Here is a 16,985-nt window from a genome sequence, read left to right as displayed (position 1 = left end):
TCTCTAAGGAAATACCTATTAATGTATCAATAACTGAAGAGTTCTTTGTTTCAAGGTAGGTTAATATTTAAAATACTTTTCGTTGTTCAGGGAGAGACAATTACAATATTTAATCAGAGTATTTGAGTTTCTTGAGGTATTAAGACTTTTCCAATGCTTAATAGAGCACAGGACTTCTAGTTCCTGCCTTTGATGTTTGCACAGGGCGGCAAGACGGCAGGGTCTGGATTTGGCGTGAGATGGACTTGATCCAAGGAAGGAGAAGTCACACAAATGAGACACTAAACTGACTTGAGACGGATTTCATCTCTGGTGTGCTTTGATATTTACCTTCGCTCTGTCATCATTAGGTTGACCACACCTAGCCCATGATGAGAGAGACAGAGGGGTCAGTGAGTATAAAAACTCCAGTTAGAGGGGCCCTTGCGGATCTGATTCTCCAGGATGACTGGTCCCCGTTTCTAGGTCCCAAATCACCATGTTTTTGTACTTGGTTGTGGCACTTTGTGTCTTCTGCAAAGGTAAGGGACTAACTGAAAGAATCCTTCCCTGTTTGATAGATCCATGCATATATTTGTTTAAATATTCAGTGTTCTCTATTTCAAATATTTTTCTTGCTGGGAAATCTTTTCTATACCTAAGTGTAGGATAAGTAAGAAAACTAGGTTTTCATTTTATTGGGTATTATTTCAGCTTTAATAAGCTTGCCTTAAGGCGATATCTACATCTATACACTTAGAAATATTAGCAAGTTTTTGATGACTCTGTCTCGAACTTGCATCTTCCTTAAGACTAAAGACTCACACCAGCAATTTCAGTTTTCACAAATCATGAAAGGATCACTAGTTAAAAGACTGGTTCATCACCAAAAGAAAATTTTGTAGGGAGACTATTTCTTAAACTAACAACTTTCCTGGATATTTTAGGAAGTCAATTAATTAATTTCTGAAATCAATTGAAAGATGATATCATGAATTAATGTTAAGTAAAAATTGAGCAAAATATAGAAAGAAAGAAAAAAGCCAGTTCCCTTCAGTGATACAAGGTGAAGGTCTGGCACAAAATGGATATGCATAATCAATTCTGATTTTATTCCCAAGCCATTTTGTCCTCTCCATAGAGTAAAATCTGTACAGTTAATTGCCTTTTTTCCCTTTTCCCTTTTTTGTCTAATTCATTGCTTTTGAATATATTAACCAGAAAATGTTTAGGGAAAGTAAAATCAAGTGAAATTTAGATCAGAAAAAATACTTCAGATTGGCAGCTGTAAAAGGTTTGGATAGTGTGAAAAACAGAAAGTATTGGCTAATACTAGTTTGTGAGTTTCATTTATTTGACTATATATATTCCCAAGAATGCACTGACATTGAAAACTTTGAATATGTTGATAGGTAAATGCATTACTTATACCTATATAGATGAAATTTATTAAAAAGGAAAGCTCCAAAATAATGAATTGATGTAATAAGTATTAGCTATAAAAAGCAGATTGTTTATACTGAATTTTTTAAAAAAAGAATGGAAATAAGAAAATTTCCATTATAAGAGAAGTATAAAATGACCTAAATGTTTTCAACTTTTGTTCACTTTTTATAGATGGGGAAGCCCTATTTTATAGGCTAAACTCAGGTAAGTATCTTTCAGAAATTAATATTTACTTTGAGATATCAAGGTTTATTCTGAGCCTGCTTTTGGAACACAGACATTTTTTCCCCAGCTGTACCGAGATATATATATAATTGACATACAACATTGCATAAGTTTTCAGCATACAGTGTGATGGTTAATTTGATACACCTATATATTTCAGAAAGAGTACCACAATAAAGTTAGTTGACACCTCAATCAACTTACACAATAATAATTGTGTATGTGTGGTGAGAACACTTAAGATCTACTCTCTTAGCGACTTCTAAGTACATAATACAAAATGACTGACTATATTACAACGCTATATATTAGATCCCCAGAACTGATTCACCTTATAGTTGGAAGTTCGTACTTTTTATTAAGACCTTTCAATTTCCCCCACCCCCCAACCTCCTGGCAACCGCCATTCTACTCTCTGTTTCTATGAGTTAGATGTTTTTAGACTCCCCATAGAAGGGAAATCATAGTTTTTATCATTCTCTGACTTATTTCACTTAGCATAACATCCTCAAGGTCCATCCACTTTGCCGTAAATGGTAGGATTTTCTCCTTTTAATGGCTGAATTGTATTCTATTGTGTGTGTGTGTGTGTGTGTGTATAAATAAAATATTCCATTACATATATATATGGCATATATATGTATATATTGCACTTTCTTTAGCCATTCATCTACTGATGGACACTTAGGTTGTTTCTATGTTTTGGCTATTGTGAATAATGCTGCAATGAATAAGGGAGTGAAGATATCTCTGAGATAGTGATTTTATTTCCTTTGGATCATTATCCAAAAGTGAAACTGACAGGGCATATGGTAGTCCTATTTTTAATTTTTTGAGGAAGCTCTATACTGTTTTCCTTAATAACTGTACCAATTTACATTTTCACCAGCATGGAATACAGAAAATTGATGTATCCAATTTTCACTCATACTTGATTTTGTGAATGAACTACCTGGACGCCTCAGTCATTTATCACACAGGATTGTAAAGTGCTCAAGGAGAGGATTTTGATCTGCTTTTGCTCTGTATTCACAATGCTGAGAACAGCAGCTGCAGTGGGGCTCAGGGTATATTTGTTTTGAATTAATAAAATAATTCAGGATCATTGATAAACAGTTTATTCTGCATACAAAAATTTTCAGTATGAAGGTAACCAAATCCTTTATAAGGTAAACTTTAAACTTCCTGAAATGAACCACAGATAGTCTGTCTTCTTACCCAAGAAGACACGCGACTTCTGAACATAGTGTAACCTTTTTTCGAGGACATCAAAAAAAAAATAAAAAAAGATGCCAGTTATATTATATATCATGCAATGATGCCCTTGGGATTTACTGATATATGTGTGACAGTTGGAAACTACTCTAGAAATGGTTTCTGAGTTTCCATATCTGCTTTTAATTTGCCTTTCTGTCTCCTCACTTCTGTTAACATCTAGCTTTATATCTTTAGAAGATCATTATGTCTACTTATAGCACTCAATTCCAATTCCTACTTAGTGCCTTCAGTCTAGGATGGGATGAGAATATCTTTGATTCCCAGCTCATTAGCCTTGTGTGTGGGGTAAAATTGTGCACTCTGTGTGAAACCCCAGCGATTTTTCCTGATGGTAAAGTTCATGCATGGGTTTTGTGACATCTCTGTTTGTTGCAAGAGGATTTAGGAATGACCCTAGACTGTAACCTACATTTCAGATAGTTAGAATTTTCCAGGCTTTAACCTACATGGGGAATAGGGAATGAGGAATGTTACTGAACAATTTTACTTTAGAGACAATATTACATGTCCCTGAACGGTATCTGTAAATCACGTCTTCTTATCTTTTGGCTAAATATGTATGTGTGTGTGTGTGTGTGTAACTACACACAATTCAATTTGATAACAGCTTATCAGAACACATGGAAAGCCCTTTATCTTTTAAGTAACTCTATTTGCTATTTGTTTTAATTTGCACCTGGAGCTCAGAAATTGATCTGCTGACCACAATAAGTCTTGGGTTTCTTGGAACAATTCCAGTTTCTTAAATTTTATCTTAGTATCAGACCATATACTTTGAATTTTTATTTGAATAATGTAGTCAGTTTGGATTTGTGAATTACGGAGCATAGAGAAGCATTAAAAAATGAAAAAGAAACCTGCAATCCACTGAGTCTCAAAATTAAAATGTTACCCCAAATTTTTGGAGGTTTCTTGAATATGTGATCAATTGGTAATTTGTGCAAAATTCTAATGCCATTGTTAAATATTTTATTTCACATTGTTAATGAGAATTCTTTTGGAGACCACTGCTTTGATGTTCTTGATAAAAATATTTTGATATCTCTAAATTTTACTTAATATCTGTGCTTACATGTAAATTGTGCCACTTGTAAAGTACTCATTCTTAGCGTGAGTTTTTGACTCACAATATAGTTATATTTACCATAGCTTGACACGTTTGCAAATTTACAGGCTATTTATTGAAATATGAAGAAAATTCACCTTGATTCAGATAATAACCCTCAAATCATTTTAAGTTGTATGTACATGAATTTTGGCATCCAGCTGTAAAATAGAAATTTTAGTAGTTTTAAGTAGCCATTTGATTCACATTTAGTAATTTTAGTGTATACAGTATTTTGTCACATGAAAGACTCCTTTAAACTAAAACTTCTGCATTTCACCAACAGAATAATAATGAATGCTTTGAAGCACCTTTTCAGTGCTCTGAGAAGTATATTTTGCTCTGTTCTAATTCATGCATCTAGACGGGCTCTGTAAACTATGTAAAAATGGACTAGCCCAGCCATTCTTCTATATGGAGCTGGCCTGGAGGGGTATAAAGATGCCATGGTCAAGGACGATTACTATATTCTTGCCTGAGTATTGACTTAGTGAGCAGATGTTTGTGGGAACGCCTCTCAGGACAAGAAGTGGCTGTAATCAAGATTTACTTTCTGTTGACAAATCTGCCAGAGAAGCTACTAATGACAGCAATTCTCCCTTTTTCCTTCAGATGATGAAACAGCTGAAAGCGAAGCAGGTAAATTCCTTTTTTTTTTTCTTCTATTTATTCTAAATAACAATAGAGGGGCAGTGCTTCTCTTTGGAGATGGCATATCTTCCATGGAAAAATCATTAAAACATTTAAAATGAAATAGTTTGTACTTATTAGTACAAACAAATACATCCTAGGGTGGTTTTTGTGTGTGTGTGTAATCTGAGCCAGACTTTTTAATATTTAATCGGTATTTATGGAGGTAGCAACCTTTGAAATGGAAAATTGCTCTGGTTACTTGTTTTTTAAAAAATTTCTTAAACCTAGGAGAGAAATGTGAATGTAGATTTAAAGTTTTACTTTCCCATATATCTATTGACAGAATATGTTTTTACTTTATATTCTAGGATTAATTTCTTAGTGAGCTATTTTAAAGTTGATCTTAGTGTCAATAGTTTTATTACAGATTCCTTTGGGCAACTGAGTATCATTGACTATGATTCATTATTTCAGTCTAGCAGGAAACTAGGGTGCTATGATCCATTATTTTGTTTCCCTATCAGCCAAATGAAAAAAAAGCTATAGCAAATACGACTACTTTTAGGGAGTTTTTCTTAAATGTAAGAATAGGATTTTTGCTGATATCAGTTTGGCTCAATTTGATTCTGGTCTAATGTACGCAGCAATCAAAATAGCCCAATATTACTTTTATTTGTTTTTTTAGACCTTTCTACAATCTTAATACAATAAAATGTCCTTGGGAAATGCTTTCTTTGAGGTAAAACACAAACTGAAAATAAGCAGCAGGTCAGCTGTCTCCTGGGGACAGCAGTCACCTCTTCAGAACTATGGACAGGACCCATTAGGCTCCGTCATGACTGCAAGAGCGTCTCTACTTCCAAGTGTACAAAATCTGGTTGTGAGTTAGAATAAAGTGGAGCGTGTGGGTCTTTAGCATTCTCCTTTAGTTTTCTGGAGAACCCTCTGAAATTATGAGCAATTGAATTTATTCCTGTGTCTCTCAGGGAACCTCCCAGGTCTTACTGAGGAGGGCCATGAGGGTGTCTAATGCTGGAGCTGCACTGGATGAATAAAAATGCCAAGCAAGGAAGCCCCAGCCAACCACTCAACCAGCCCACGTAAAACTGGATACACTCCAGAGCTCTGTTATCCCCAACAACCATCATCCCTAAATGAGACCAAGACTCACATATTTGAGAAAAAGATCCGTAGGCCACTGTAGGACTTTCTGTTTTTGATATTCATCAATTTTAGACAGCATGACTTGTTTGGCAACATTATTTTTCAAATCCCCTCTTCCACACAGCTCACCCACATTCTCCTCTCTGATCTAGCAATTTTTCTCCAGGGGGTGGCGATGGAGGAACAGAATTCTGTCTATTTATTTTTTTCTACTGCATCCTAAGGGCTGAAGTATAAGCTAACCCATGCAAAATGTATGCAAAATATAGTGTGACCTTACTCTGAAATAGAAAAAATATATTTTACCTATCTTTAAGCTGTGAAGGGGGGGGAACATATTTTATTTATCTTTAAGAACTGTGTAGACAATCTATCTTTAAGCAAGGTAAAAGCAATATATTTCTTGCTTAAGATAAAAGGGTCTCTTGCCAGATTTCACTATGTGATCTTAGACAAGTTATTGAACTCTTTAAAATTTCAAGTTTTGGTCGGGGGGGGGGAACGGTAGGTAATTAGGAACCTAAGAATTGTGGTCTCAATTTCTGTATGACTTTTGAGATGTTAGCTTTTTAAGTTCTATTACTCCTGTTTGATCTAATTTCCTTGAAAAGGAATGCCAGAATGTTTGCTTTCAAAATTGTCAAAAATCTATATCTGTGGTCAAGGGTCAAGAGGTGATGAGCAGAACAGTAGGGATAACATTTGTTGTAGTGATTTTTCTTTCAAAATGTTTTTCAATATTGTTTTATATTTTCAATAAACAAAAAAGGTGGGGATAAATAGCATTTTATATTTGAAAGGTAAAGTCAGTGAAAGAAGTGAGGGTCAATAAAATACAGTAAATCTAAGTATTTTGGTGTCAGAGTGATTTATCTTAAGAGATGTGGAGATTGGTAGAAGCAGGAAGACCAGCAAGGAGTTTGTTGATAAATCAGTGGGCTTTGGCGCTCACTTCTGTGGCTCAGGAATCTGATCTAGACTCTATTAAGAAAAAATACAAATGATTTACATCCTTTGTTTATTGCTCCTGATAACAGTTTAATTTTCCATTTACTTTTCCATTTGATTTTGGACTTGGTGGTTAAAAAAGAGAAAAGGGTTAATTTGGATTTGACCATGTAATTCTGACTCACATGTAGCTGATGTCAGTGGTCTTGAAAAAAAAGGCTTTGGTAAAAATAAAGTAGGGAGCATTGGAAAATCAAATTCCAGGGGACTAAGGGTTATTCTTTAGGTTGTGTGTATACAAAGTGTTGAGTCATACACTGTATTTAAATATTCCCTGGTGACAATCTTTCTTTTCAATTTTAGCAGACAGCACCAACACAAGAAGAGGGGCTTGGATTTAGTAGCAGTGCCTCTGGAAATTTAGCATTTGGTTTGGGGACATCTGGTCAAAAGGGATTGGAAATCAGTAGAGCTGGTTGGACTGAAATAAACAGTAGGGGATCTGCTGGAGGTGAAGCAAAAGGTTTTGGGTTGGAAGCCCGTAGCTCAGGTATTCCAACTAAGACTCATTCCAGAAAATGTAAAATTATTTAATTAACTAATTGGTTAAAATATTTTTCTTTACATTTAACAATAAACCAATTAATAAAGATGAATTTTAATAACATTTTGGCTTTTCCCATCAGTTGGAACTGGGTCTTTGGTTGGGAACTCACAGCAGGGAAAGGCAATTCTGCATTTGGTTTGGAGCTCCTGGTTCAAGTTTATTTGGTGACAGTGGCATAGTAGCAAAACAGTTGAAGGAAATCGAGTGATTAGGTCTGGAGGATCCACTGCCAGTGATGTAGGTGTTGATATTTCATTTTTTGTGCATAAAAACTTCTGAATCATAAGATGTTTCCAATATATTCTGTGACAATCGTTTAATATTCTGCAGGTGACACCAGTTTGAGAAGTGAGGATACATTTGTTGCTGGTAGCTCTGGAAATCTGAAATTCTATTTAGGGGCTTCTGATCAACAGGGATTTGGCATCAATGAAATTGGAGGGGATGAACTGAGTGGCAGTGGATATATTGGGGCTGGATTCAAAGGCCTTGGACTTGATGCCAGTAATTCAGGTATTACAATAAAGACTCATTCTGGAAAATTTTAAACTAATTAAATTAACTAGTTGAAATACTTTTCTTTAAATAACATTTAACAACAAACTAATTAATTAATAAAGATTAATTTTTAATAACATTTTGATTTTTCCATCGGTTAGAACCAGGTCTTTTGGTTGGGAACTCGGAGCAGGGAAGGGCAATCAATGCTGCATTTGGTTTTGGAGCTTCTGGTTTGAGTTCATTTGGTGCCAGTGGTGTTAGTAGCAAACTAGTTGAAAGAAACTGAGTGGTTAGATCTGGAGAATCCATTTTCAATAATCTAGGTATTGATGTCTTATTTTTGTGCATAAAACTTTCTGAATCATAAAATGTTTTCGATGTATTCTGTGACTCATTTTATATTCTCCAGGTGACATCAGTTTGGGAAATCAGAATACATTTGTTGATGATAGCTTTGGAAATTCGGAATCCAATTTAGGGGCTTCTGAGCAACAGGGATTTGGAATCACTGAAATTGCAGGGGATGGATTGAGTGCCAGTGAATCTGTTGAGGATGGACTCAAAGGCTTTGCCCCTGATGCCAGTACTTCAGGTATTGCATTCAGTCTCTGTTCCTGGGAAATCCAACTGGATGGATTTCAAATATTTGTTATCTTCTTTAATAATATTTTGATTTTTCTATTTGTTGGAAAGCTTGAGTTTTTTGATTTGGGACTTGAAGGAAAGACATTCGAAAAAAATGTTCTGAATCATAAAATTTATTAAGTATATTCTGGTAGGAGTGCTGGTTCAAGAAGGGGTGAAGATGCTGGTAGTAATTTTGGAAATTTGGAATTTGGTGTTTTACCATTTGATGAAAAGAAATTTGGAGGCAGGAGATTGATGGAATGGGGCAGCAATGTCTGTTGGGCCTGGATCCATGAATTTCAGGTTTAATGCTCTTAACACAGGCATTCTACTAACCTGGACTCTTTCAGTGAAATTGAAATGTATTTCAAATATTTATTATTGTTAAAATAACAGTTTATTTTTTCTGATAGAGATCAGGATCTGGTTTTCTAACTTTAGAAAGGGAGAAAGGAATGGTTGAACTCAATTTGATTTTGGAGATTCTGGTTCAAGTCGATTTGGTGACAATGGTCACAGTGGGACAGACATAGATAGAAATGGAGTAGGTCGTTCTTTAGGCTCAAGTTTCAGTGCTCTAGGCATTGATGGCTAATTTCTGTGCACAGAACAATTCTAAATCATGGCATGCATTGAAGTAGTTCTCATGACCATCATTTTGTATTCAGCAGGTGGCTCAAATGCCAAAAATGAGAGTGAATATCCTGGTGGTATTTCTGAAGATTCAGGACTCAGTTTGGGGTCATCTGACCAGCAAGGATTTGAAGTCGGTGAAATTGGTGGGAATGGAAACAGTAACAGTGGATCTGCTGGGGCTGAGTACTTGAGTCTTGGATCTGATATCAGTGCCTCAGGTACCCTAACCTGGACTCTGTTCCCAAGAAATCCAAATTATTTTCTTCTTTCTTTATTTCTTTTAATCACAACTTAATTTTCCACTAGGAGGAAACATTTGGTCTTCTGGTTCTGGAAGTGGTGAAGGAAGGAAGGGTACAACTGGACTTGATGTTGGGGCATCTGGACCAAACACATTTGATGAAACTGGCCTTAGTGGTGCAGGCACCTGTGATAATGGAAAAGATGTTACTGGATCTGTTTCCCGTGGCTTAGGAAGTTAGATTTATTTCCGTTAATTAGAAGTTCAGGATTCTAACATACATTTTAAAGTAACAGCGAAAATCATGAATACTCCTAATAACATAAAAAGCAAGGCAGAATCCTGAAATGATGGACAGGATCAGGCAGAAGTCATTTAATATTTGTTGGCATCGGATGTGGAACTAGTTTTGTTGCTGTGGATCTGTTGATGTGGAATAATTTTTGTTGCCTTCATGTGAAATTGATTTGGAGTTGTATAAGGTGAAGAGTAGCAGCTGACTTGTTGGGCTTGAACTTTGTATTTTGGATCTCGTCTTGGTGGCTTAAGTTTTTTTTTTTTGGCAGATTCATTCCTGAAAAGAGTAAATAAGATGCATCCTTTAAAAAAAATCCTGATAAAATTAGTATTTCCACTTAATGGAAACATGAGATTAAATAGTCTTCAAATTTGTGATACACGTTGTTAAAAGAAAAATGATATGGGGACTATTCTGATGCTGCTTGTAATGTTGGAAGGTCTTGGGAACCGATCACAGAACTGTGGACAGTAGGTTCCTTTCTAATGACATAAGTGTTCTGAAAAATATTCATGATTCGTACTTGGAACTTAAATTTATAATTAATACCTTTTTAAGAAATAGAATTGAATTAGTAAGAAATATAAGTGTAGTGTAGTAATGGTTAACCTCAGGCACGACTGACTATGAATGAATCTGTTCTGAAAAGGCCTGGTCACACAGAAATCGCAATTTTGTTTTTTGTTGTTCTTAACCTTTGGACATAAATTTTGAAGTCAAAACTTAATGAAACTGAAAATTTTTTAATTATTCATGATTCATTGCCACTGATTTTGTTTAAGGACAGCTGATACAGGTGGTTTAAGAGACACTGAAATTATGAACCCCGGATCTGCTGCCATTAGCTCAGGTATTCAAATTTAGGTTTTTGTTCCTGAGAAATGTGCTAAGAAGTAATTGTCTCTTTTTCTACTGTGGGGTAGTTACCAATCTGAGATTTTTTTTGGATGTTAGCTTTTGACTGCTTTCATTTTTTCAAATGAGATGATAGACGTTTATTAATTAGTGTTCTCTCTGGTAGTGGATCTAATGGTATTGAATCTAGTGTCTTTGAAATGGCAGGTTCTGGACTTCTTGACATTAATGTCTCTTGACATTAGATACCTTATGATTGAACATCTCAGTTTATGTAGATTGGTGGTTTTAATGCTTTCAGTTTCTCTTAACGCAGAATGCTTTGTTCAATTGACGTCTTGAAATGGCGCCTAGATTTCCCAAATGTACAGTAACAGTTCAAAGTGGGAGCAAGTTTGGTTGAACCTGGAATAGGAGACTTGGAACCCTGTCTGTATAACTCTTTTCTCTTTCCCTGAACAGGTTTTCAGGCAACTGATCTGGAATAAATCAATTTAGTGATGAGGCTTATAATTTTGTTACTTCAGCAGGTTTTTGAGTTAATGATTTTTTTTTCTCATACAGCTTCACATCATTCTAAGTCTGCTAACATGAGCACTGCCGAAATTGGATCGATGGTTTATACATCAGATTTAAATCTTTTTTTTTTTATATTTTAATAAATAAGATTATACCCGGAAACAGCCTAATCATTTTGTATTAAATAGGTGTTACAGGCTCATCTGACAACAGTACTTCTGGACCACTCAGTATTCCAGGTAGTTTGATTTATAACATCCAATGTTTAAAAGAAAAATTTCTGTTGATTATTGATTTATTAGGACTTGATATTATTATGTGTTTCCCATGTGAAATTGAGCTTCTAGGTGCTTCCTCTCTTTGAATATTCAATTTAAATGACCAATCGGGTATCTGAAACAACTTTATGAATAAGAAAGATTAAATTATATTTTAAGAGAACCTAAATAAAACAATACAACTTCTCTTTTATCATTTTAGATATAATATTTAAGGAATGACTTTATAAATAAGAGTTTAATCTGTCTGCACTTAAGTTGAGTGAAGACAACACGTAATAGAGAGGTGACCTCAAGATACACAATAAATGGCATTGTGAAAAATATTTTAAAATTCTATCAAAATAATTCACTTTTTAAAATTGTTGCTGTTCTATTTTGCTTGCTTTTAGACTTGCTCTAAGATTGCATGTGTTTACTTGGTTACATAAAAGGGTCAGTGCATTAGAAATAAACAATTGTGGGAAACTTAAAGTTTCGAAGTATACAAACTTTTCCCTTTGATGAGGTGAATTAATTTTTTCATATATAGGTAATTGAGTTACTAGTATTATATCGTAGACTGATTTAGTAAAATCAACCTTGGACTTGTTTGGATAGGGTTTTCTGATAAAAATAGGCTACCAAATGCTATTTTTAAAGTTGAAGAAATAGTTTTGTAAGGGATGCCACATATGTTAGTAACTGTACGTGACCCCAAATGAATAAGCTCTAAAAGATTTCTGAACATACTGTGGCTGATTGCTACAAGAAAAATCACGGATTTCAGAGATAATAATGCGTATGACTTTGGCAAATCACAGCTCTCACAAAATCAAATTATACACTTTGGATTAAAAAAAAACCCATTGATGGCCTTCAATATCAACTTTTAAAATTCCCATGTAGAAGACAATATCCTGTGTATTTAAAGTCAATATGTATCTTGAAATTTAAATAATCTATGCATTGTGTTAAATAGAAAAAGGATCCCATATTCCAGAAGCAACCCCAAAATACTCAGAAACAAATGCAATTGTTGGTAAGTAAAAATGACTCTGACTTTTTTTTTTTTTTAAATGACTGATTTCTACCCATATTTCTATGCCTAGGCCAGCCAGTACCTAGTGAGGTTTCAAAATAACCAAAATTTGAAATCAGTTTTAAAAAAATTTCCCATCATCTGTTTTATACATAAACATATACACATACATACATATGTATGGAGAGAAATAATAAAATTCTTTACGCTTATTTAATAGAAATAGTAACTCACTCAGACAACCTTAGTAAGACTATCTCTACAAAAAGCAAAACAAACTAGTAAACGGACCACAACTTCCCTCCACATGGCCCTTCCCAGAGTCAAGACAGTTACCCTTTTCCACTGGGAAACGAGATGTTTTTCTTCATGTTTTGTTTTAGTCGGAATAGCCAACTCTGGGTGTTCCCAAGTTACTTTTAGCACACCTTGCAGTATGTGATAAAGTGTGAGAACTGAACCTTTCAGTGATTTTTTTCTTTTTTGATACATAAGCACTTAAAAAATCAGAGTTAGAAGCTATGCTAATTGTTCTAACTAACGATGAATATTCCACCCTGAATATTTTGTAGGTGAAGCTTCTACGTGGGGCACAGGAGCATACAAAGCTTTCAATGGCCGTGTCTTTTCCTTTGAGTCATCATGCACGTATACCTTCTGCCGTCACTGCATTGACTCTGGAGGAGATTTCAATATTGAGGTCAAGCGAAGCAATGATAGTGAGATTGAAAAAATCGCAGTTATAATTGACAATAACGACATCTCTATTTTTGGCGATATCATTTTAGTTAACGGAGAAAGGTGAATGTCATAATGTTTTGAATAAAGGCTGTAGAATTACTTAAGCAACCCGAGCAAAAAGGAAAAACAAAAGGTTGAATAGGGAAGAGATAGTACTCTTTTCCTGTTTTGGGTGCTCAAGTTGATATTTTTAATAAATTCTTCTTAAATGTATAAGACTTTGCGGTATGTGGGATTGTAAGATATTATATTTATTCCTATAACAAGTAAGGGGAAAAAAAGAGTGGTTCTATTGTTCGGCTATTTTGAGTCTCTAGATTTGGGGCAACATGCATATTCAACAAAACTGTTAATAGGATGTTTCAATTTTCATTTGTATGTTTAACACTAAATACAAATTTGAGGTTTTACAATATGTTGAAACTTAGGCCATTATTTTCAGAAGTAGCGATTTGAATTTGGAAGGATGACTATTTCAATACTTTTCAGGATAAGAAAATGAGGCATGATATTCTACTTGCGGACATTTCAAATTATTTCATCATTTTATTCTTACACTGAACCACTTTTTTCTTGTTGGTGCCTCCGAAGCCCCAAGGACCTATTCATTGTTTCTTAGAAGTCTTTCCAAAATTGGACCAATAGCCATTGTGTCTCTTCTTCTGTGATGATCAGAATAAGAAAACTTTAATATTTATTAGCCAGTATGATATTTATTATACTAAATGCAGAAACATGGATTATCACAACAAACACGTCAAATTAATGCGATTCTTACCTTTATATGTACTTGTATTTTGTGCTTTTCAGTGTACAGATACCATATAACAATAAGTTGATTCACATTAAAAAATACGGAGAACATAATGTTCTGAATAGCCGTAGAGGAATCCTGTCTCTGATGTGGGACAAAATTAACAAGCTCTCAGTAAGTCCATCTATGATTTTTCTTATAATCCCGTGCTTTGTGGTTTTTACCTTTGGTTATAAAAATAATGCAATATAAGGAAAATAAGAGCTAACGTTTATTGAGAAATCTCTATGTATTGATCACTGTACTAAGCACTGTCTACTATTTAAACTACCTTTAAGTAGAATGTTATTAATCTTACTTTACAGATGATAGAACTCAGGAAATTCAGACTATCCAAAATTAAATAATTGGCCCAAAGACACACAGTTAGTAAGAGGTGAAGTCAGGACCGTTCCAAATTCTAGATCCAGATCTTTTAGAAAAGGCCCTGTAGTTTATTTCTAAGTAAGCAGCTTAGGCGACATTGAACATGGAGAGCCCCTGTCCTTTGGTTTGGGTAAACTTCATCTTGAGATATTTTCAATATTTTATAAACACATACATGTAATTTTTTTTTTAAAAGCTCACTCTTCACAAGCAATATCCAACTTGTGGTCTTTGTGGTAACTTCAACAGCACTCCAGGTAAGATTTCATGTCAAAGAAAATTATCTCCCCAAAGAAAACTGTAAAGTAATTACTCATATTTAGATAAACCTAACAACTAACAATTTGCATTTGTCTAAAGAATGAGAAATTGTTAAAATAAAAAATATATATTTATATTGTCAAGTCCACATTTATCTTGAAAATAGTGTACGTATATAATGAGTATCTTGAAAACATTGCTTTTTTTTTTTTTAAGGAGACGATATCAATGAGCACATTGCCAACAGTAAAATTACTGGTAATTGTCCCAATGCTGTTAGTAAAAGCTATGAAGTCTGTGAAGACGGAGTAGAGGTAAGAAACTTAACATTTCATCCAGGAGCAGATTTCAGCAATATTCCCCCTTGATTTCGATTTAGAGAGCCCACATTTTCTTCTAAGCAACTTGTTCTTAGAATTCTGCAACTGCTCCCTCTCCAGTGTCCCTGTGGTCTGTTTCTAAGCTTTAGGCTAGCTGTAGATTCTAATATAAGTGCCTTTTTCCCTAAAACATTATGATGTTTACTATACATCAGTGTAACAATTCTAACTTCCTTAAACGTTTTAGTTTGTTGGTAAACTGAGGCACTTCACCTCTCCATGATTATCTCTTGATGGGGACTGACTTGACTCTTACAGTTTACAAATCAATGTACCGTGTTCCTAAGACCTACTTTCTGCTCTCACTCCCTGAGTTTTGCCCCAGATAGCCAGTCTGAATTGTCACCTCCTGTATACTTGACCTTCGTTTTGAAAAAGTTGCAGACTATCTTTTTGACGATGACCCTTGAAAATAGTCGTCATTTGCTCTGAATTTTCTGCACTTGTGTAATTCTGTTAACGTGGAATTTGATAGTTTGCATTCATTTGATGACTGACGGCATTTTCGCATATTCCTATTCCAATCTAGCACAAAATTCTCAAGATCGCAATATGTGTAGGCGGTATAGGTGGAGGAGACTTGTGTTTTATGGACAATGGGTGTTGTATTTATAACTGCTTTGTCATCTTCTAGCAAAGCAAATTAAGCCATGATGTTATGAAAGGTCATCTGCTATCTTCCTTGTGAAATGCTCTTTCGTCTTTGTAGTTAGAGTAGCTTTCTGTTTCCTCTGACACCCTATGCCACTCATTATTACTTATGATGAAATACAGCCTATAAACACTCCCCATGTTTTCTTTGCATGTTTCCTATGAGATTCTGAGGCCTGTGATGACAGGGATCGTGTTTTATCTGTTGTGGTAGTTGCACAGTGTGTGAGAACTTACTTCTATTTGCTCAGAAATGTTCGTTGAATGAATATATGTTAAAGCCAACGCAAATTTAGAAAGAACTTACCGTGTGCAAGACACTGTGTTAAGCCTAGAGATCACAAAATTCTATTTCTTGCCCTACAGGAACCTGCACTCTAGTGAGAAAGTTACACAAAGAGTCATAGATAAAAAACAACCCTTGAAGATTTCATTTCACTTAATTTTATATGTCACTTGGAGAAGGTTATCAGTGTTCCTAGGGCTTAATTGGTGCAAACCATGCATTTGCTTGCCAGTAGCTTTTATATTTCTCTGAAAACAAACATAGTTAAGATAGAAAACAGGTATGTGGTAGTTAAAATATGTTGAAATTTGAACTTTTTATGCTTGATAATATGTGTCTTTATTTCCTTCCCCAACAGGGGAACAAATATGTTGTTTCAGAGCAAACACTCATGGCCCCCACCAAGGAAGCACAGAATCACTCTGTTTCATGTTTACCCATCAAATACAGGCAGACTAACAGTTGGAAGGGCCTATATCCCTCTGTCTATTGTGGTATCAATCATTCACCACCCTGATCTCTGGCATCAGCAATCTTTCCTTTTCTCATTCTTTCTATTTTCTTGAGTTCTAAACTTCATGTCACTTTTAGAGAAAGTTTTGATGAGTTTGGTACAACTTTTGAAGTTGTATAGCAATCTGAGATGCCAGAGGTGAAGTTTTCCCTTAGGAGTCACTGTACCAACGTGATAATTCAGAGCTCTCCATTTCAACCCGTGTTCAACAACTCTCCCTGTCAAAGCCATGCGATATTGTGTAAAGAAAAAAAAAAAAACTTCTGAATTTATCTTTCCTTGAATAGTCACTTGATTCTTCATTTTTCTTATCTTTTAATAAAACTTTGTGCTTTATTTTGTAGTACTGTGACAAAATTATTGGAACCTACTTTGAGCAGTGTGGGAAGGTTAGCGCTTTATCCAATGACTACAGAATGATCTGCATCAGCGAGTATTGTCAAAATAGAGACAAAAATTCCACGTGTGACACTTACTCAGAGCTGTCCCGCCTCTGCGCTTCAGATGGTCCTGGCACCTATGAATCCTGGAGAGATGATTCCGATGTGGTTTGTGGTAGGTTTTAGACGTATTACAGATTCCAAATCAGGACATCTCCACAGTGCTCTAAA

At 34.9% G+C, this 16,985-nt stretch overlaps 2 protein-coding genes across 2 annotated transcripts in view; both read left to right on the top strand.

Annotated features, from left to right (window-relative positions):
* The first annotated feature begins 421 nt into the window (after positions 1-421).
* On the top strand, positions 422-9,138 carry LOC141579400 (mucin-19-like). The gene is made up of 5 exons (XM_074375024.1): positions 422-521; positions 1,597-1,629; positions 4,646-4,672; positions 7,716-7,898; positions 8,296-9,138. Exons 1-5 carry the CDS (start codon positions 479-481, stop codon positions 8,649-8,651), a joined length of 642 nt encoding a protein of 213 aa, XP_074231125.1. The 5' UTR covers positions 422-478; the 3' UTR covers positions 8,652-9,138.
* The window catches only part of MUC19 (mucin 19, oligomeric), a 102,540-nt gene continuing 94,675 nt past the window's right edge, over positions 9,121-16,985 (top strand). Inside the window, exons 1-8 of the mRNA XM_074375911.1 lie at positions 9,121-9,367; positions 11,251-11,301; positions 12,302-12,361; positions 12,934-13,162; positions 13,913-14,030; positions 14,479-14,539; positions 14,760-14,857; positions 16,719-16,929. Coding sequence (XP_074232012.1) covers positions 9,136-9,367; positions 11,251-11,301; positions 12,302-12,361; positions 12,934-13,162; positions 13,913-14,030; positions 14,479-14,539; positions 14,760-14,857; positions 16,719-16,929 — 1,060 coding nt within the window. The 5' untranslated portion in view covers positions 9,121-9,135. The remainder of the gene's footprint in view (positions 9,368-11,250; positions 11,302-12,301; positions 12,362-12,933; positions 13,163-13,912; positions 14,031-14,478; positions 14,540-14,759; positions 14,858-16,718; positions 16,930-16,985) is intronic.

The sequence above is a fragment of the Camelus bactrianus genome, chromosome 12 (assembly GCF_048773025.1).
Source record: "Camelus bactrianus isolate YW-2024 breed Bactrian camel chromosome 12, ASM4877302v1, whole genome shotgun sequence".
NCBI classification, from domain to species: domain Eukaryota; kingdom Metazoa; phylum Chordata; class Mammalia; order Artiodactyla; family Camelidae; genus Camelus; species Camelus bactrianus.
Note: the sequence above shows the minus strand (reverse complement) of the source record. Positions and strands in the feature narration are given on the sequence as shown.